The 22,122-nt window shown below is 46.6% G+C and overlaps 1 protein-coding gene across 1 annotated transcript; it reads right to left on the reverse strand.

Annotated features, from left to right (window-relative positions):
- Nucleotides 1-3,566: 3,566 nt before the first annotated feature.
- On the reverse strand, nt 3,567-19,904 carry GSG1L2 (GSG1 like 2). Its single transcript, XM_044250614.1, has 5 exons — nt 19,595-19,904; nt 9,211-9,258; nt 8,017-8,169; nt 6,699-6,810; nt 3,567-3,825 (listed from the first exon to the last, which is right to left on the reverse strand). Exons 1-5 carry the CDS (start codon nt 19,902-19,904, stop codon nt 3,567-3,569), a joined length of 882 nt encoding a protein of 293 aa, XP_044106549.1.
- Nucleotides 19,905-22,122: the final 2,218 nt, after the last annotated feature.

Consider the following 22,122-nt stretch of genomic DNA (forward strand, 5'->3'; position numbering starts at 1 on the left):
TTTATTCTTTTCCTACCCCTAAACCCCCCACATTGCATCTCCACTTCCACATATCAGGAAGATCATATGATAATTGTCTTTCTCTGATTGACTTACTTTGCTCAGCATAATACCCTCCTGTTCCATCCACATCATCACAAATGGCAAGATTTCATTTCTTTTGATGGCTGCATAGTATTCCATTGTATATATATACCACATCTTATTTATCCATTCATCTGTTGATGGACATCTGGGTTCTTTCCATAGTTTGGCTATTGTGGACATTGCTGCTATAAACATTCGGGTGCACGTGCCCCTTCGGATCACTACGTTTGTATCTTTAGGGTAAATGCCCAGTAGTGTGATTGCTGGGTCATAGGGTAGCTCTATTTTGCTGTTTTCCAGAGTGGTTGCACCAGCTTGCACCTTGATGGGTTTATTAGAACACTTGACCTTCTGAAACTGCCTTGTCTGTTGGTGTTGGTGCAATAAGTAGGCAGTAGACCTAGACTCGTTCTCTCCCCAAAGAGGAATTTTGCTAATACCAGCAAAGGATGAAGCTTGAGCCCTTACTTGTAGGAGGAATGGCGTGGTGCCTGGAACATTGTAGACACCTGATAAAAAGACACTGAATATTTAACCAAGGATGGATGGTGTCCAGACTAAAAACGGGTTGGGGGTTGGCACCCATTCGATCCTGGCTTTCTCCTGGATGTGGTCACTGAGATTTCAGTTGTTTCCCCAACTCACTGGCAAGGGCTCAGACTCTATCTTGCTTCCTTAAATACCCACAGGGCCTGACCGTGCTCTGCACATAGCAGATCTGAGCAGTTAATCCCCCTGTTGTGTTTACTAGGTGCTGGTATTATTCTAAGAACGTCACGCATCCTAATGAACTCAGTCCTCTCTTGAAATAGGCAGGATTATTCTCTCATTTTACAGATGAGGACTCTGAGGCACAGAGAAACAGGGGACTCACCCAAGGTCAAGGTGAGGAACTAAGGTTTCTAGTCAGGTACTCTGGTTCCAGAATCCATGCTCTCAATCCCCAACTATATAAATATCACTAAAAAGGTCTATTTGAGATCTAACTACCTATCTTTCTATATATACTTATACGATATTCTTTCTCTCAAAGAAACTTATAGCTAAAAACCTATAGCTACACATATATACACACATACATATGTCTGAGGGTTTTCTACTTGCTGACCACTGTTTTGAATGTCAGGGAAGGTAGAGAGAATAGTCCTTGCCATAGAGAAGTAATTTACAATCCTTAAGAGGGGAATAGATGTATAAATAATTTCAGTACTCAAGACTTAAAATCCACCTGGGTCTGGGGCGCCTGGGTGGCTTGGTGGGTTAAAGCCTCTGCCTTCAGCCCGGGTCATGATCTCAGAGTCCTGGGATCGAGCCCCACATCGGGCTGTCTGCTCAGCAGGGAGCCTGCTTCCTCCTCTCTCTCTGCTTGCCTCTCTGCCTCCCTGTGATCTCTGTTTGTCAAATAAATAAATAAAATCTTAAAAAAAAAATCCACCTGGGTCTGTCTTAGAGCAAAACTAGATGAAAATGAGACACCGTGGTCCTGTTTCTTGATCTCTGGGGCAGTTACATGGCTGCATTCACTGTCTGAAAATTCACTAAGCTGTACACTTAGGGTTTGTGTATACTTAGCGTTATGTATGTTACACTTTAATAAAAGTGACATTTAAAACATTTCAAAGGAAGAAAAGTGCCTTGGGAGCTCAGGCAATGTAGCAAGGAGTCCTTTTGGGCTGGAACCTCAAGAGCCAGTGACCTTGTGTCCTGTCCTGGTGTCTAACTGATCACTGTGTTCCCCTTCCAAGGAGGCACCTGTATGATCAGATGACACCAGCTTCTCTCACGTAGCTCCGAAAAACTCATTTCTTCCTTGGCACCTTTAGCCACATTCCGCACAGACATGTTTGGTTTTGCTTTGGTTTTTAAAAGAGAAGGGAGTGTCTCTGAACATTTCTGGCATGTTTCCTTCTCTCTAGGATCAGACTCTGACTTGATATTGTAACAGGGACATAGGCTCTACCTATATACATTCAAAGAGGTGACAAACCATAGAAAAGAACCTACATACTGTGGAGGGCAGAACCCACAGTGTACAGACCCTTCTGCTCCAGGTGAAGAAATGGCCCAGTGGACCCCAGCACGCCTCTCTGATTTGGGCTTATTCTGGCAAAATTCCCGTTAACCTCTTCAAATGTGCTTGGTTCAACACAACACGAAATGCCATGGAACCATCATTTGTTAGATGGCTACTTGACTAGAGCCCCAAACATGAAGAAGTAAGCTGATTTCCCCTTATTTGTGACAGTACAAATACCATTTAACAGGGGTGCCTGGGTGGCTCAGTGGGTTAATCCTCTGCCTTCAGCTCGGGTCATGATCTCGGGGTCCTGGGATCGAGCCCCGCATCGGGCTCTCTGCTCGGCAGAGGGCCTGCTTCCTCCTCTCTGCCTGTGTTTCTGCCTAATTGTGATCCCTGTCTGTCAAATAAATAAATAAAATCTTTAAAAAAATACCATTTAACATAATCAGATTCAGTGATTTTATTTGAAACATTCAGGGGGTTTGTGTCCTCCCTCCCCCCCAGAAATGACGTGTTTCCTAAAAACACAATACTTTTTAAAAAATGAATCTAAGTTAAGACATATTTAGGTTTGTTATAATTTGGCAGTTTATTATTTTTTTTCAAAAACCCAAATTATGAGTCTAAAAGCCTGTGGCCTCAGTAATATGTTAGCTTAAAAATACAAGATAAATTTATATAATTTTATAACTGAACACATCAGGAAACATGCAGAACCCCACTGCTTCAAACAAAACTTGCACGTTTAGCAATGTTTATTTTTAGAAACAAAAGTGCCTGGTAATTTAAGCATAACAATTCCAACATTTGTTCTACTTCATTGCAATAAGATGTCATTTCATTCAACTGTTCTCATTTTGTTGTATCATTTGGTTATCCTTCCAAATGGATTCTACTCTAGGTGGAAATTAGGAAATTGCAAAGAAAATACATATCTAAAGTAATACAAAACGAATTATTTACATTTAAATTTGTGCCTTCTTCATTAAAATAAAAGAGAAAGTATGGGATAGTCACACATACTATCAATTTGTGTGTGTTCCTTAAGGGAAACATTTTCTGGACTCCTCTGTCAACAAACTTGTGGGTAACACTTTTCATACCCTTTGTAGTTAGAACCTTGCTTTCCCCTTTCTTCAGATTCTTTTACCCTTAGGGCTCACATGTTCCCTCTTTATTGGTTACCCTTATTAAACACACACTGTCAGAAAAGCTTGAGGTGCTGATTTATACTACAGTGTCAATGGATGATACCTTCCGTAAGTGCAATCTTACTTGAAGACGCTGGCATTTTACCAAGAATCAGTACCTGAAGCCAAAGTTGTTTAATAAAGGGTAAGATGGTGGGTAGAAGGTTTACCTGGACCACAGCCTTCTGTAGTCCACCCCTGAGATGTTTACTGTGGACCCCAGTGCCTGGTTTGCCTGCCTGTGTGGATCTGGTAGCCACAAGCACTGCCTAGCACATGGACACTTTGCCTGGGGCACTGGGCAGCAGGTGCTCAGATTCACTCACGAGGGCACGCCCAGCAGGGCTGGGAGTAGCTTCTGTTTCCTGAACACTTTCCGAAGCCTTGGGTTCCGGGAAGTTGTGTTGAGAATGCTGACTGCCCTTCTGTACCCTCTGCTTCTCTATGAACTCCAGGCGGGCTGCTGTGTATCTGTTCATGGCCATGACCGACACAGCCATGCAGAGGGCAAAGGAACCCCACGCGAGGCTGTCAACAAAAGCCACAGTTAAGAAGGAATATAGGGCTATGATACCAGAGCTTCCTGCTGGGGGTCAGTCTGGTGAAAAACCAGCTCCTCGTCCCACTCAATTTGGACCTGGACTTTGGATCACAAGTTTCAGAAACCAACCAATAGTGTTATTGTAGCCCAGTGGTTAAGAGAACAGCTCTGGAGTCATTGTGCGAAGCTCGCACTGCGGATTTGCACCTATCTCTTATGAGCTGTGTGTCCTTGAGCTGGGGGCTTCATCTCTGTGTATCAGGTTCTCATCTGCAAAACTTGACTAATAATAACCCCACAGGTAGGATAGTTGTGAGGATATTAATGAACTAATGCTGGGAAATACTGGGAAGTACTGTATCTGCCAACATACAGTGTTGCTTTTTGTTGTGGTAGTAGTCGCCTCTAACCCAAGACAGGTCATTAGTGTTGTTACTTTCTTTCCCTACCCCCCAGAAGCCTGTTGCATTCTGAGATGATGGTCTATACTTCTCACCTTCTATAGAACTCAGCAGAATGTTTGCTGAGAAAGAACCTCTGCCAACTGGCATTTGTGTGATTTCATGGGGTGAAATTCCCAGGTAGAATAGAGTCTCCTTATCCAATGACCTACAAAGAAACCTACCCATAACTGAGTTCCAAACCCACTCCAGAGTTTTCAATCATCCTTAAATATGACTTGACATCAAGAATACCAACATCTAGGGGAAAGGCCCAACAGTAAACAGAAAAAAAAAATGGGGTGGGGAGAATCTAAAGAAAAGAGATAGCGCAAGGAACAGAAGAAAATAGCAACCAGCAGAAAACCCTTTGATCACTATAGAGAGATACGAGAAGACACTGCATGAACAAGGCAAGACCAAGATATAGGAAAAAAGAACAACCAGAAAAGAAGAAAGACCTTTTAGACATTCAAGTAAGATCCAAAATAAGAATTCAATAGGAAGGTTGGATGACAAAGAGAGGAAAATTTTCAGGAAGGATTACAAAAAGAAGGAGCTAGAAAATATGAGGGATACAATGACATCTAGACAATTAATCTGAGTTTTGATATCTAACTAACAAAAGGTTTCTAAAAAGAGAACAGAATGCTAAGGAATGGAAAGAATCAATGGAATAATACCAGAAAATTCCCCAGAATCCTAGGACATGAATATTCAGTTTGAAGTTCTGACCCATCAAGCACAGGAAAGAAGAATGAATGAGTGAATGATAGGAGATTTCTCCACCAAGGTACATTATCCTAACATTGCTGAACACCAGTAATAAAAAGTAGAAAACACCAGCTTATCTGTAACAGAACATGAATCAAAATAGTATGGAACTCTTCCCAGAAGCAATAAATTCTAGAAGGAAATGGAACCACATCTTCACATTTTTCAGGGAAAATGATTTTCAACAAAGAGTTCTAAACTCTGCCAAACTCTCAAACGCATCTGGAGCATCTAATAAGTACCTTTCCAAATACGCAAGAAATAAAATAATTTCTCCATCATTGAACCCTTTCATAAAGAGCTACTAGGGGATGTGCTCCCATAAAATGTGAATGCAAACTAAGTAAGATAATGATATGGGGCCTGGGAAACAGCTCTCCAGGACAAAGGAGTAGCAAAGGCATGTCATATGGCATGCCTCAGAACAGCCATCCCAAGTAAAGAGAAAGATGGGGGGTTCTGATGGGGCTGGAAGAGTGGGAGAGACAGAACAGAGAGACTGCTAGGTTTATGCTATTTGAATTTTTTTAAGGTTTTATTTTTAAGCAATCTCTGCACCTAAGGTGGGACTCAAATTCACAACCCTGAGATCAAGAGTTGCATGCTCTACCAGTTGAGCCATCCAGGTGCCCCCGTGTAATACTTTTTGATTTTTAAAAACTATTTGCCTCTATTTCTTTGATTAAGAGTTAAGATATTACAAGTAACTGGAAATGAAGCAAAATGATATTGGAAACAAACAGACTATCCTACAGATTCCTTTGATGTTTGAGATCTACTTCAGCCCATAGCATAAATTGGCCATAGTTGTGGGCCAACCTGACATTGATCTGAGCTCTAGTGCAGCTAGGTTCCCCACTGTGTGCAGCACCAATGACATCACCTCAGACACAATGACAACACAGTGGAGGGAATGGTATGATGCTATAAAGAAATGTTTGTAAAAAAAATAAAATAATAGCTTCTTCAGGCTGGAACACAAACTAAGACAAGTACAAAATCTAATACATCATACGGGTAACAGTGTCACAGGCATGTTCACCAAACCCTAGAATGGCAGGATGAGGGAATGAACCAAGAATGTGTTATTTGTTTTACAAAGAGAAAAGTAACATAAGAGATTGTTATACAGGATGAAGATGTACATGTGTGTGTGTGTGTGTGCTGTGTGTGTGTGTGTGTATAAAGCCACAGCTGTGCTTTGGAAACCCATATAAAAAGGACCCCTGTGATCTTCAATGGCATGGCTGAGTCTTCCCATTAAGAGACAGAACTTTTATGTCCTGGCTTTCTCTGTCCATTAGAAACTGGGGCCAGATCTCCCATCGCTGAAGTATTTACTAGGCATTATTACTCAGGACTTTTCCCCTAAGCCGTGTTTAAGAAAGCAATAACATCAGTGTCTCTGTTGCCTTAAGGCCTTGACTCTGGGTCAAAGTTTTCACAAACCTAATCTCTTTAAATGCCTATGAACACATAAGACAGGTATCACCCCTTCACAGGGGAGACAGCAGGGCTACAGGATGGTTAAGAAAGTCATCCAAAGTCAGATGGCGGAACGATAGCCATGGTTGGTAGTCCCACAAATTTACCTGTGTGCATCCTCACCAGCCCATCAGGACCTGAGCACCATGGCCAGAACTCACCAGTAGGACCAGCCATAGTCCCACGTCTGAGGCTTCCAATCCTCCGGTCCAAGGTTCACTGTGATTTGGAAAATGGTTGTGTACATCATGTGGGCCACCATACCGAGGAGCCCTGCATAAAGAGAGTCTGTGAGCCCGAGTTCTGTTCAAGAACGCTTTCTTCAATTTTGCTTTTAAACCCTAGTGTTTTGTTGTTTTGTATTTCTTCTGCAGGGACTCTAATTCCACATATGGTGTTACAATTTAATAACTGTATGGCAAATGGTGGCCAGTTAGAGGTCATCTTCAGGGGCCCAAACAGAAATAGATTTAATTGGTGGGGGTGATTATTTATGTTAATAGGGCTGGCTAAAGTCCTTGCCATGTGAATCCTTAAACATTCTATCTGACATTATGCTTACAGACAAAGTGAAACAGACACCCAGAAAGAAGACTCTTATCATGATTTTGGGGTCTCTTGGGAATTTCAGGACCTGAGGAAGAGTCTTCAAGAGTCCATGGCCTGCCTCTTTGCTATGAAGATCCAGAAACTGGATTTTATCATCCTATTCACTGATGATAAGGCTTGAGAAAGACACCTGACACTTACCAAGCACAGAAGCGAGTTCCCCACTGGACTGATACACTATTAACAAAGCTTATCAGGACAGAGAAGGGAAGGAAGTCATTTGTTCGGGGTTCTTTCTTGATGGAAAGGCCAACTCAGGAGACCAAATGAAGTTGCTCTAAAAGTTGCGTGGAGGACAGAGAGGACCCCCACCCCCTCAAAAGGGAGTTTTTCATTCTTATAGGTACACCAAACTTGGATGATGATTTTTAGCAAGTGACCATTTCTTGCATTCTTACTACATACTAGGCACATTCTTACCCAGTCATCACCATAGTCTTTTGAGAGAGCTGGCTCAGAGAGATTGAGTGACTCGCCTGGGGTCACACAGCCTCTAGGTTGCAGAGATCTGAACCCAGTCAGGATTTCATGCATAACCACCCAACTAAATTAGGCAATTTCTGTTCTCAGAGCCAATATATCTTCTTCCCAAAGTTGTGATAAAGACGCAGTTAAGACATCTTATTCTCTATCCCCTATGCCTACCCCTTTTCTTTTCATCAGCCACCCAAAGCATCATTGCTTTCCCCGCAATGGGGTTAACTCAGTGACTTCTCTGGCAGACCAGCCCGCTGTTCTGCTGAACTGCCCATCAACAGAAAACTGCCCTGCACTTTGGCTGAAGCTCTGTCCCTCCCTCTGTCCTCTGTCCCTCCCACTGGGGCAGGCTGTGGGGAGTCAGCCTGTCTGACTACTGCTGCGGGCCAGTACCTGCCAGCACCATGAGAATGGCCACAGATGCGTCCACCTTGAGCCAGTGGAACACAGAGCTATGAGAACTCACTCTGGACCCCAAGAGGATGGCACTTGTCAACAACAGAAGGATATTCAGGATCTCGGCCCCGATGGACAACCACAGAACACCTGCAAAAACGTGAGGACGACAGAGATGCTGAGTGCTGAAAATTCAGAAGTACCACCATGTGCAGCCCTTTGGTTTAGTTCACTTCTGAAATAAAAAATAAAAAACAGATGCCAAGGTGGGGGGAACCAAATCCACAGCCATGTCTGTTGAATCTGGAAAGTTGGCAGTGATAGAGGAGTCCTTGGAGTTGAGGGAGGATTGTGTAAATATTGTCCTCTGCTGGGAGGGAAGAAAAATCGAGTAAGGGTCTGATGAGAAGACCCAAGAGATGCTGGGGGTCTTTATTCCCCAGCTCAAAAGCTAAGGTGTTGTTTGATTTCACCAGAAGACGTTACCTTTGTCTTTTTAAAGAAGATACACACACTTAAACAAGAAAGTAGAGACATCAGAGAGTAAGAACTCTGGTTAGAGATCCTCAAACCTTCTTTGTTTCGATGTGAGCCAATTGGCTGTCCTCTGGAGGGGACCCCACCTGCGGCTCCAAGGAACCATGTTAGAGGTGGAGGCCAGTGGATTGCAGGAGGGGACAGGGTGGCAAGCTCATGTTCCTGGAAGTCCCCCAGAAGAGCCCACTAGGTGCTGGGGACCCAGGAAGGGATGAAACGGGTGTGATTCGTGCCTTCACAAAATCTTTATTCCAGCTGGGGAAACAGATACTGAGAAAGTCCTTGTGAATGTGATGAGTGTTACAGAGACAAAGTGCTCGAGACAGCGGTGATCAGAGCTCGTCTCTTCCCAGCCCCGTGTCTACCACGCATTGGTGGTTTGCAGTGAAACACAATAGGAGTGTTCCTACTGTGGGAAACAGCAAACACTACCCGTAGGGCTTCCCGTTCCTCCCTGTGGGCAAGATTGGAGGTTGGACATTTTCCAGCACCATTGACTATAGGGCACGCAGAGAGAGGCTGCTGTTCTAGCTGTTGGATTTGACTCTGTGGGAAAAATCATAAATCACTCTCTCACCTTTTCTCCTGTCCCCACAAAAACAGTAAAAGTTATCCCAGTTGTGCTGGTGGACAGAACACGAGTAAGGTATTTACCTTGTTCGTCAGCTGGTATTATACTCTGGAAACTCCTACACTTTTCACCTAGAACACAAAGAGAATTTAGTCCTAAGTAGGAGTAGCCAAGACAATTAGCGACTGACCGAGTTTCTCGCACCTTCAGTCAATGCCGGGTCATTCTGAATGAGGATTGGGGGGAATATGGCATATTGTTTTATTGTTGGTGTGCTGCCTCCCCACCCACCCCATGGGAGCATGATCTGATCTCATCCCCGCCCATCCCATCCCGGTGAGTCCGGGCTTGGCCATATGACTTTCTTTGGCCCGTGCATTGCCAGCTGTCATGGGATGGGTTACTTCTGCTTAGAAGCTGTAAGAGCCAATGGACTGCCCACTGGTTCACATTCCCCTGACGGATGGGAGTCTCCATCAGCCTAGGTCCCTGAATGGTTGTGGGGAAGACTCACCCCTTGCCCACTTGAAAAATCCACACAGAATGAACTAGAAGCGAATTTGACTTCAACCACTGGGGACTTGGGGGTTGTTCGTTACTGCGGCACAATCCAGCCCCTCTGGACTGATACTACCAGCCTTAGACCCAGGATTCTCAACTTCCCCAACAGCATCCCCTACGTAAGAGTCTCAGATAGTTTGTTTCCAGTTAGAGGGAAGGTAACAACATTGGTAATGATATCTAGAAATGAGTTAAAGCAGGGCACCTGGGTGGCTCAGTTCGGTTATGCATCCAACTCTCGATTTCAGCACAGGTCACGATCTCAGGGTCTTGAGACCAAGCCCCGTGTTGGGTTCTGGGCTGAGCGTCGAGCCTGCTTGGGATTCTCTTTCTTCCTTTCCTTTTGCCCCTCCCCCATGCTTGTGCGCTCGCTCTCTCTCTCAAATAAATAATTCTTTTTTTTTTTTAATAAGATTTTATTTTATTTATTTGAGAGAGGGAGACAGTGAGAGAGAGCATGAGCGAGGAGAAGGTCAGAGGGAGAAGCAGACTCCCCATGGAGCTGGGAGCCTGATGTGGGACTCGATCCCGGGACTCCAGGATCACGCCCTGAGCCGGAGGCAGTCGTTTAACCAACTGCGCCACCCAGGCGTCCCTCAAATAAATAATTCTTGAAAAGAACTAGAACAGATTTGTATCTGTTACTTAGTGACCTCGCTATTTGCATTCCATTGTACTTTCTGGAGTGTGGAAAGACAGTGTGAGCACCAGAGACCAGAGAGAATCCCGCCCCCACCCCCCAGGCTTACTTCATGTTCTGGAAGGATGGGCTTTGCCAGCCATGGCAGGTGTCCAGATGTCTGCACAATCACCTGCTTCTTCCCCACAGAGTTGGAGTGGCTCAAGGACCCCAGAGGGTAAGTGACAGGTACAGGGCAGCTTACGCAGAGGCAGTTTGAGCATTAGGGCTCAGTCTGCAGGGACCCAGCCCAGGGCTGTCCCACTACAGCATGGATTTAATGCATTCCCGTGGACAGCAGGGAACATGCAGGGGGATGTGGAGAGACCTAAGACCCAGAGCTGCTCCCTGTCTGGGCTGTTAGAAACTAAAACGGGACAACATGAGGCACCAATCATTAACTCTTCAAAGAATGGCTTTCTCATCCCTAAAACAGGTTTGGTAGTCCCTGCAGTAGCCTCGCTTTGAGGATTTGATGATATCATAGACGGGAAAGTTGCTCTCAGTTCCTACTCACTGCAATTCCACTGCAATAAAATGAGTTCTGCTGGGCCCTTTTCGCAAGTGACTAGCACACATCATGATGAATTATAATAGACCCTAAGTACTCTGAGGGTCAGGGTTGTTATGCCCCAATAATGGGTCCGTGATTAAAGGAGCGAGACTGATACAAAGCGAAGGTTAAGCTAAGCTTTATTTCGCACCAAGCGTCAAGAATCTAACCGAATGTTCGGGGCCACACCTCTTCCAAGAGAGGGCGACCCTTCTGGTTTCACAGACTAGCTTTCAAGGGCAAAGGCCATGCGGTCAGGCCTGGCCATGCACAGGTGACCAATGAGATTGTAACACACAGGAAACTCCACAGTGATGCTAGGTGACCAATCGAGTTACAATTGACCCTAGTAGACATTTGAACCAGCCTATTACACCTTGATTGGGATTGGAGCCCAAAAGACTCCCAAAGGGCGGGGCCCATACTCCTTGGTAACCAGGGAGACAGTATGCATCCCCCCCACTGATTGATGTCTCCACCTGGCCTGACCCACCTTTGTATTTGGGCTTTGTTACCTGTAAATCCCCTGGGGGAAGGGGAGCAGGGACAGTTTCTAAATAGGTCCTTACAAGGGTCACATCACCTACCTTTGCTGGAAGTGTTCAGGGACAGAAATAAGCTCAGGGGAGCATCTTTTGACTTTGGAAATTATTTCTCTTTTGTTGGAGAGAAAATACCAGGTAACTCCTATTGGGCTGGCAGAAAGGGCTATTTAAGATGGCGAAAGTTCCCGCCACAAGACCTGAGCTCGGACAGGAGAACAGAGGCCCAAGCAGGAATCTGAGACCCTCCTGCCTCCGGCTCCTGTGGACCAATGGGACCCTGACGAGCAGGCGAGATATCCGAATAAGGGAAACTTGCCAAAAGACCCCTGAGCTCCCCTCGAGACCCCTTAAAAGCCCCCTCCTCCCTGCCTTGGGCGCAACTTCTGCCACTCTGCTTTCCAGAGTCGCGGATCCTCGCCCGAGGGTGCCCACTTCCTCCCGGGGCAAATTTCCTGGCTCCTCTTCTCCTGAGCCTGAAACTTCGCCAGAGAGCGTTTTTAATAAATCTTGCCTTGCACCCACTTTGCCTGGTGTTGTGTTTATCTCGCCGGAAAAAACTTGACAACTCCCTTATTCAAGAACCTATAGCGGCTCCCTATTCCTCCATCACTGAGTCAAAGTCTCTCTTCTATGGCTAGCCTCCTCTCCCTATCCTCCCAACACAGAGACCTTCCCTTGGCTACACCTTCCACGGGGTCAGGCTCACTCGGGAAGGACCGGATGCAGGAGCAGTTCACACCCTTGACGGCACCGGTCCAAAAGATGATAATCCTTACTTTTCCTCATGAAACTCCAAGTTCCCTGGGGCCTCATTGCTTTGCACATCTGCAGGGCTCCTCTACGGGGCTATCTATCGGAGGAAGAGGAATGAAGCCTGGGTTTATGCTAGAGGCCTTTATTTGGTTAAGCTGCCCTGCTGGGATACTTCCTGATGAACAGACGTGCAGAAGGACTTCACCTGTCACAGAACCATTCAACAGCCTCGGGGACCCACCAGCCAATCTAAAGCCACTGTGACCTCTTCAGCCACTTTTTAATTAGGCCAGTTTTAATTCAGCCAGTTTTTAATTAAGTCAACTTTGCACTGAGGTAAGGAGTCTGTTTTTCTTGCAGATTCTCTGCTGTGGGGGCAGCGGCTGTGATATTTCGGTCAGAGCTGCAAAAATTTGTTCGCATCCCCCCGGTTCTTCCAAAGAGCCCCCCCTCCCCCCAGCTTCGGGGGGATGTCTCTACACCATGTGCTGCTTTCAGAGAAACATCGTATCAAAACTTCACTGTCTTCATCTGTGAAATGGGTGCTCCAATGAAAATATTGTGCAAGGATTCTGTGAAATGCCTGACACTTTTCTTTTTTGGGGAGTGTTTCGTTATCCATCAGGGTGAGTACACATTGCCTTTGACAGATCTGGAGACCAGACTCAGACAGGTTGGTAGAGTCAGAATCAGGAACTGGGTTCTCACACCAGACGCTCGTATTTTTCTGTATCATCACCTGCTTTCTTTCTTTCTTTCTTTTTTTTTTTCCCCACCTGCTGTTTTTCTACGTAATGCACGGAGCACTAATCATCTATGTGGCCTTCCCAATAGGCCTGCCCTTTGTCACAGGAATAAAGAGGGGACCAGGTACAGAGCCAGGGGTGGGGCAAAGAGAAGGTGAGGGCCAGCCAAGAAGATTAGGGGAATTCACCGTAGCTCTGAAGGCTGAGGTCAGCCAGGGAAAGGAGTCAGGTCACAGTGACCCCTTGATTAATCTGAATCCCCAGAAATGGTGTTCCTTTTGAATGAGGCCAGCAGGATTAAAAGGAAAAATCTTCATAAATCCCACAAAAGCCAGAGAGGCGGGTGTTACATAGCTGGGCGGCGAGGGCTTCTCCAGCCAAGTGGGGCAACGAGCCAGCTTGGGACACAGCGGCCAGGTCCCCAGCGCTGGGTTCTCACATCCCTGTCTGCTCGTCCTCCACTCCTGCCCCCCACGGGGTGCCTGAGCCCTTCCACCCTTGACCTTTTGTGGGGTTTAGCAGAACAGTGAAGATCTGGAACCCAGCATATTTTGTTGACTCATTGCCTCGCCTAAGGAAAAGAGCACAATGTAAGTGCCGACCGACCACAAGTTTTCATTTCAGACCCTGGAATCAGAGGCACTGCCCCCACCTTGAAAGGCACTAGGGTGACAGGAGTGGGAATCGGAAGAGGTGGCTTGAGCCAGGGGTGTCCGCAAATCACACTCCAGGCAAGAGCTCCCCTGGAGGTCAGCTTTTGCGGGGACAGAGAGGAAGCTGATTTAGAAGGAAAACATCCAGGAGGCCTCACGGCGGTGCTGCAGCGCTGGGGGTAGTTGTCCTGCCCTGAGGCCGCTTTCCTGGGCTTTTCTGGATCAAGGGCACCCTCTCCAGGCTGCAGTGCTTACTGGCAGATCTCCCGAGCAGTCTGAGCCATTTGGGTGCCTTCCCATTCACCTCTAGCTATAATCCTTTTCTTTCATGTCCCCCGAATCTCCCAGGCACTTGTGATAAATTAGACTTAAGAGCAGATGTTTGTGTGAAGTGAGCTTTAACTGGGGGCCCCAGGCCATATTCTGCTGCAGACGTGCTTTCCCGGGCCAAAGCAATGTTTTCAAGATAATTTTTTTTTTTTTAAGATTCTTTATTTGTGTGAGAGAGAAAGGAGAGATTGAGCAGTGGGGAGGGGCAGAGGGAGATAGCTGAAGCAGACTCCCTGCTGAGCATGGAACCCCATGGGGGCCTCCATCCCATGACTACAAGATCATGACCTGAGCTGAAACCAAGAGTCCGGGGTTCAGCCGACTGAACCACCCAAGTGCCCCTTCAAGATATTTTTAAAATTGGGAGTTCTGGGGCGCCTGGGTGGCTCAGTGGGTTAAGCCGCTGCCTTCAGCTCAGGTCATGATCTCAGGGTCCTGGGATCGAGTCCCGCATCGGGCTGTCTGCTCAGCAGGGAGCCTGCTTCCTCCTCTCTCTCTGCCTGCCCTTCTGCCTACTTGTGATCTCTCTCTGTCAAATAAATAAATAAAATCTTTAAAAAATAAATAAATAAAATTGGGAGTTCTCACGTGGAAATCTAAATATCTTACTTCCCGTGAAAAATCAAAGGATCTGACAATACCGAGCACTTAAGTCCACAAGGCCATAACACTGAGCAGAGCCAGGGACTGCCTCCTTTAGCTGGGGGTGAGATTCAAGGTCATTACCATTCCTTGCTGCCCTTGCTCCGTTGGCTTCTGTTACCACCTCCTGTGGGGACTGGTTTTCGACCTGGGATGAATATCTTTCCTTTCGTTCTTTTGTAGGTTTGCTATGACTTTAGTTATTATTCAATAAAAACTTAATTCTAAACTTTTAGATCTGAGGTCATCTTCTAACATGTGAAGGTGATCAAGTTTCTCTTGAGGGAGGGAAAAAAAAAGGTGTTCTGGAGAAGACGTCCTCTTCTTGGTTCTTTTTTTTTTTTTTAAAGATTTTATTTATTTATTTGACAGAGAGAGATTACAAGTAGGCAGAGAGGCAGGCAGAGAGAGAGAGAGGAGGAAGCAGGCTCCCTGCTGAGCAGACAGCCCGATGCGGGACTCGATCCCAGGACCCTGAGATCATGACCTGAGCCGAAGGCAGCGGCTTAACCCACTGAGCCACCCAGGCGCCCTCTCTTCTTGGTTCTTATAAAGTAATGACCATATTTAAAGACTGTGGTTTACCCGGTTTACCTAATGAGGTTTACCTAATATAATAAAGTTGTATGAATGCATTGGTGTCCATCAATCCAAAAAACCTCTGCTCACATTTTAATATGTTTCCTAATAGGAAACATGATATAATATATAATTTATATAATATAAAATTTATAATTTTATAAAATTTATAAAATTAAATTAAATTTAATATGTTTCCTAATAAGAAACATGATATAATATATAATTTATATAATATAAAATTTATAATTTTATAAAATTTATAAAATTAAATTAAATTTAATATGTTTCCTAATAGGAAACATGATATAATATATAATTTATATAATATAAAATTTATAATTTTATAAAATTTATAAAATTTAATTTAATTTAATATGTTTCCTAATAGGAAACATATTAAAATGTGAGCAGAGGTTTTTTGGATTGATGGACACCAATGCATTCAGTCGCAATTATAAGACAATTGTCCTTTAGTTAAGTTTTGGGTTTTGGGTCAGGGAGGGGGGAAATAGGGAGTTTGGGTTAAGAAGTCTGACCTCTGTGTCTTGCTTTACTAGTATCTAACTGCTCAGTCTTCAAAGGGGGGCACTTCTGCCTCGAGAAGTTGGTTTTCCCACCTGTAAAAGGCATCTGTTGTTTTAGGTAAGACTTTCACAAGGAACGTTCCTCCAAACAGACTCTTTTTCCTGTGGTCTGTGGTCGACTAACTTCGGGAAGCCTTGGGATATGTAATAAACAGTGAACAGTCTTCTTCGTTGTGGTACCTCTTAGAAATTTTAACATGTTAACGTGCATTGTGAATTTTCAAGAAGAGAGTATAATATGCAACATTTTTCAATTTGTTTTGAAAATCAAAACTCTTTTTATTTAATTTCACAAAAAACATCTCAAAACACATCTCGGGGCGGGGCGGGGGTCATCCTCTTTGAGAAAACCCAAGGAGGTGCTTGTTAAAGTCTTTTTTTGGCATGACATCAAGTATATAAGATGTGCATAAACCCGAAAAGGGTCAATAATGACTCTTTATTTCTACTTGGCTTTGTGCATGAATCACTGAGAACATCAAATATATTTTAATTTAAATCTATTTAAAACTAAATTAAATTTAAATCTTTTAAATCTATTCAAATAAACCCATAACTTATATTAAAATTTATAAAATTAAATTTAATTTAAATATATTTAAATATTTTAAAGCCTTTCAGGTGTGTGATCCATGAGAAGGCAGTGTATGTGTGTGCATAGTAAACACTCAGCGGGTTGGCAGAAGAGCCACTGAGATTTCTCTCGAGGAAGAAGACTGAAAGACCCTCACGTAGCCATTGGCCCCTGTTTTAGGTTGAGAAGGCCCCTCTCTCCCAACATGGTAATAACTTTTTAGCGGAAAGCTCAGAAACAATTTATATCATCTCTCTGCATAGTGTTTGTGTGAATATGTCAGGCATGTGCCGTATGCCGGTAGATAGTTTGCACCTGCTTCCACTCCTGCCTGAAGCCCGATGCTTTGACATCATTTAAGAGATGAGGCTTCCAGTCCCTGCAAAGCCCAGCCTTCCCCCGAGCCCAGCCCTTGCAGGGTCCTTTCTCCCAGTTCGCTGGTCACTGGGGAAGCAGGTCCTAATGTCTAATCTTCTAATTCCTGCCCTCAGGTTCACGTTCTACTGTGGCCCAACATGCCCTCGCATTACAGTTAGTGATGCTTCTAATTCTCTTCAGTTAGGTTTTTTTCCCCCAGGGAACATGGTCTTGCTCAGTTCTTTGTCCTGGAGTGACTGTGACCTTGTGTTGTAGGGGAGGAGAAGCTGCCTTAGGTGACACTGTAGAGCCACGTGAGTTAAATTCTTCCGTGATGAGGCCTCCCCTGCCACCCTGCCTTGTGTTCTAATGCAGATACCGGAAGTGTCCTGCCTCAGACCTTTGCTCATTCTGTCCTGTCTGCCTGGAATAACCTCAGCCTGAATCTCCATCTATTAAAATCACAGTCCTGCTTGGAGGTCTGGGTGCAGTGGCCACTTCCTTTATGAAGACTGCCATGCCCAGAGATATAAGGAACTTTTTCGTCCTTTCTATTCCCATATCACAGGTCAGTCTTTGTGAAAACTACTGTCTTATTTTTCCTTGTTTTAGTTTCATCTCAGTTCTCAGCACTCTGGCTCACTTGCCTTTCTCTCCCTCCATCCCCCTAGCACATTCTTCCTGTGCTTAACAAGGAAATGGCTTTTAGCAAATTCATTCCGTGCTGCTCTGAGTGCCCTTTTTCCAGAGGGCTTTGCTGTCCCCTGGGTCATGTTTCTCTGACTTTGCTGTGTGTCTTAATCACCCGGGGAGCTTATTAGAAATACAGATAACACCAGATGGAAAGGAGAGCCGAGGGGACTAAAAAGCAATGCTATGAGGATGAGAAAAGAAAAGGCAATTGGGAATTCTAGGAAAAACAAAAAGCTACACAGGAAATTTAATGCAATGATAGCACCTCTTTGATTCCATGATGAACAGTATTTATATACTCCAAATAAATGATTGGTTTGTTGATTTATCTAAAACAGAAATATAGGTATGTCAGGAAGAGGGCAGAATAGATGTGGGATGTGGGGGTACAAGAGATTTAGCCTCATCTATTATCACAGCAAGTCAATAAAGAAGATCTAACATGAAGACAGCACATATTTTTTGAAACATGGAAACAAATACCAGAAGAAACAACTTAGCTAAAAGGGGTTTCCCTGATGGGCGGGATTAGGTTATAAAAAAGCCAGAAGGCAGCAGGGGTCTGTTGATTTTTCTTATAAGCATTTCATAATGATTTTATCTTTTATCTATGTGTAAATATTACCTTGGTTAAACATATTTTTTCAAAAAGGACTGTAGATTCCTAGACCCCCTCTAAGACCTACTGAATCAGAATCACCTGGGTGTGTATTAACTTCCTGGGCGATTGTCCTGCTCAGCAAACATTTGATAGCCAGTGTGATGCTTACACATAGCTATGGACTGAAGTAGGCATTCCTTAGATGGCGATTTGGAAGGGGAGTGGAAGTCTGCAAGCAACTTGTCTATGGGATTGGTGACCATATTTTTCAAACTGAAAATCTGAGACTGGCTTTGGTGCCCTCCATAATGCAAGACCCTAAGCCTTCTGTGCCTGTTTGTGGGGTAGAGAGAGCAGGCTTGTAGGAAGATAGCTGCACTCCCCAGAGGATGGGACAGAGAGGGGCTTCTGGCAGCCTTAGCTCGAGGCACTGTGGCAGGGTGTGCATCCCACTTAAAGCAAAGGCCATACACACTGACTGGGATACGAGGAAGGGGAAGACTTGGCATTGCCCTTCTGTGGCCTCCACTAAGGCAGGTTGGAGAGGAGTAAGCACCATACCAGAGGGTTCCTCCTTGGATCCTTTTACTTGGACCTCAAGAATAAACCTAATGCTATAAGGGTTGGAAAAGGCCATTAGAAACTCCAGAGAAAGTAAAAAGCTGGTCAAGAAATTTAACACGTTAAGCCCAAGATCAAGAGACAAATGGGGAGGGGGGCCTCTCCTTTCCACCTTGAGGAGTATGCTTTCCTAGCAGGAAGGGAAGAGAATCCTAGCCCCAAGCATGGGCTTGGGTTTCTGGGCAGGATGCCTGACCCTGGGGAGTCCAAGTCCTCCTTCCTCAGTTCCTTGGGAGGTTTAAAAAAAAAAAAAAAGAAAGAAAGAAAGAAAGAAAGAAATTTCTGATATATAGGAGCTCCGAACACCAAAACTTCCTCTCTCTCTTCTCTCTCTTCTCTCCCCCTCCCCCATTTCCCTCATCACCCCTCTGCCAAACCCACAGAAACTCAAAAGATCAGAGCTGCATCATGGGGGTGAGAAAGGGGTTGGGCTTACCAGCCATGTGACCTGAAACTCTAAGCCTCAGTTTCCTCATTTGTGAGCCGAGGAAACAGTATCTACTCTGCAGGGTTATTTCGAGGGTTTCCAGAAACAAAGGTCTAACTTGTTAAGGATTCTCACTTCTGGTAGGTGCCCCACAGAGGGGGGGTCCCCTTCCCACCAATGATGACAAAAGTCAGTTTTCTAAGAGAATCTGCCATTCCAAGCCCCCCTTCGGAGTGCAAGGATGCAGTTTGGAGACGAACCGAGCCATTTGGGGTTCTCTAGGGATTGGGAGACAGTAGCGAAGGGTAAAAGCGAGTGTTTACCAACACACGGTTGGGGTGTTGCAGGCACGGTTGCAAGACAGTGCATGTAGTCAATTAATCTTTATAATAACTCTTGGTCATGAGTACCACTGTCATTCCCATTTGACAGCTGAGAAAGCAAGCTCAGAGAGGTGAAGAGGTTGCCCAAGGATCCAGTCCAGCCACGCTGGGACTCAAAGCCAGACGGCCCGGCTCAGAGCTTCTGCACCTGTCCCCAGCCCCGTCCCCCGCAGCCGTGCTCACCTGTGCCGCCGAGGTTCTCCTCGCAGGACTGCCAGAGCCCCACGTGAAACCTGCACTGGATGAACTTGTCGTCCCCCGTCTCCCAAATGTACTGGACAACGTGGCTCCCGGTGTCCCTCCTGCCATTGCTGTCATGGCCCCCGCTGAAGTGACTGCAGTGCGGCCCACCCGGCTGGTCCAGGCACAGAGGTTTTGCCACCTTCCGAGTCCCCTCGCACCAGTAGCTGCTGCCCACTGCGACGAGGGAGAAGGCCAGGGCGAGGCAGGTGGGGAGGAGGGTCAGTACCTGCTTCTGTCTGGCCCCGACCATGGCTGGAGGAGGTGTGCGGCGTCAGGCTGAGCAGCGGGCCCCCTCCTGCCTCCGCAGGCTACCCGCCCCTCTCAGCCCTGCCATCTGGCACCCTGACGGGCTTCTCTCACATCCGCTGGGGGATCCTGGGTGCCCCCCCTCCCAGCGTGTGGCCTCCGCATGTGCACCTGTGGCCTGAGAAGCCGCAGGAGAAAGCCCAGAGGGGGATGGGTTCCCACGGACAGAACTGGACCTTTGGTCCTCCCCAGGGAGCAGGTGTGCAGAAGGAGGCTGGCTCTCTGTTTTTGTCTTTTTCAACTTGGGGTAAAATATGCAGGAGAGGAAACTGACCACGGTGATCATTTTTACCCTCACATGATTGCACATCCCATCTCCAGCCCTCTTCACCTTGTGACACTGGAGTTCTGCCCCAGGGAACACTTACTCCCCACCCCCACGCCCATCCCCGCCCAGGCACCTGCCTCTCTACTTCCTGTTCCTATGAAGGTGGCCGCTCCTGGGCCCTCCCATGAGTGGGGTCATACAGCATTGTTTCTTTGCAACTGGCTTATTTCACTCAGGGTATTGTCCTCAAGGCTCGCCCGTGAGGACGTAGCAGGTGGCAGAATCCCCTCCCTTTCCAGTGCTCAGTAGCATCTCATGCTGCAGACAGACACGTTGTGTGCGTGCGTTCACTAGCCCACAGACTCTCAGGTTCCTCCCACCTTTTGGCTCTTGCGGAGGGCGCTGGTGCTCCACTGAAGACCAAGGGCATCTGGGCAGGTGTCTGGGTGAGTCTGCCTCATCCTCGCCTTTCGCTTTCATCAGGGTACTCAGTGTCAGTACCCGAAATGGGGAGTCCCACGGCCCGCACAGCCCGTTCCCTGCCCAGCCCTACGGACACAGGAACTGCCAAGGACAACATCCTGTTTCTGGGACCGAGAGACTCGAGGTGCCGGCAGTCCGCTCCAGGGCCGAAGTGCTGGGGGGAGCAGGGGCGGGCGGCACCCACCCCACAGGGCACGGCATTCAGCACCGTCCTGGGGCCTCAAAAGCTAGCAAGCATACCCTGTGGCACTCTCATTCCTGCCCTCACCAAGGGGGCCCTCTGGAAGTGGGGGACAGTCGCTTCTCGGGCAGAGGACATTGATGCAAGAATGTCACGGAGTGCAGGAGTGTCACGGAAAAGGCCATGTGGCGTCTGAAACACAGGTCCTAGATTGCAGCTGAGCTGAGGAACCCCAGATACACCTGCAGACACCAAATGGGCAGGTAGGAGAGAAGGATGATGCCACAGGGGTCCCTCTGACTCTCTTCCTCCTGTTGGCGCAGGCAGAGGGCCGTGTCCTGCGAGCCCTGGTTTGTGGGCTTGGCCACCTGTCTCATGGGAAGAGGATTTATCACATCTCATCACTAGATGGCATCTGTCCAACAGCAGGGAGGTCGTGCGCAGCCCCAACCCCTCTCCCTTCAGAAAAAGAACGTTTTTGAGAATGCGTTCAAAGAGATTAGCTAGAATATTCTTACCGGGCAGGCATTTCCTTTGCCAGTGTGCAGCGTGGAAGACACAGTCATTATCGTGGGGTTCCAGAATGGCTTTCTGGCCGAAAGGAAAAGAATCGGAGCATTGTCGGGCACTCTCTGTCCTGCTGTCCCCAAGACGACCACGCTGATTCCAGAGGTTGTACTATTGTCCCCGTCCATTTGGGGGGTCTTTATTCACTAGGAGCATTTGTCCGCTAAGTTTTGAAATCTTGCCACGTGGCCGGGCTGGATCTTAAGATTGCCAAGTGCTTCTAGGAAGTGATCCTTACTTGTTTTTCCCCAACCGTCCGGAATTCATTCACTCAGACAAGTCAGCCAAGAGGAGCTCCTCCGTCCGACTGGAATGGAGAGAAAAACAAAACTAGCCTAAATGAAAACAGGATCTTCTTGTCTCTAGACCACCTGCGTCTCAGCCAGGCAGGATGGCTTCCTCCCGGATCCAGGTCCCCGGTCTGGAGGCTGGGAAGCTTGCGCAGGGAGAGGTGGGGCGAGAAGGGCCGAGCCGAGGCCCCATGAGGAGCTCGCTTGGGAAGAGGACCATCCCGGGAGAGTTAAGGGAAGATCAGCACCTGACCAGGTAGCCGTGTCGGGGGATGCTGGGTCTCCTGGCCTTGCCGTTCACGGCTGTGTGGCCGTGGGCCGGCAACCTAACCTCTCCGTACCTCACTTCCCCAGCCATTGGGTGGAGCAGTCG

The sequence above is a fragment of the Neovison vison genome, chromosome 5, assembly GCF_020171115.1.
Source record: "Neovison vison isolate M4711 chromosome 5, ASM_NN_V1, whole genome shotgun sequence".
NCBI classification, from domain to species: domain Eukaryota; kingdom Metazoa; phylum Chordata; class Mammalia; order Carnivora; family Mustelidae; genus Neogale; species Neogale vison.

Excerpts from the sequence above, each read along its gene's own strand:
- GSG1L2 (XM_044250614.1), bottom strand. The coding sequence starts at position 19,904 with ATGGTCGGGGCCAGACAGAAGCAGGTACTGACCCTCCTCCCCACCTGC. Across the intron at positions 8,170-9,210 it reads AATACCAGCTGACGAACAAG|GTGTTCTGTGGTTGTCCATC; the intron begins GTAAATACCTTA and ends ACGTTTTTGCAG. Across the intron at positions 6,811-8,016 it reads CATTCTCATGGTGCTGGCAG|GGCTCCTCGGTATGGTGGCC; the intron begins GTACTGGCCCGC and ends CTCTTTATGCAG.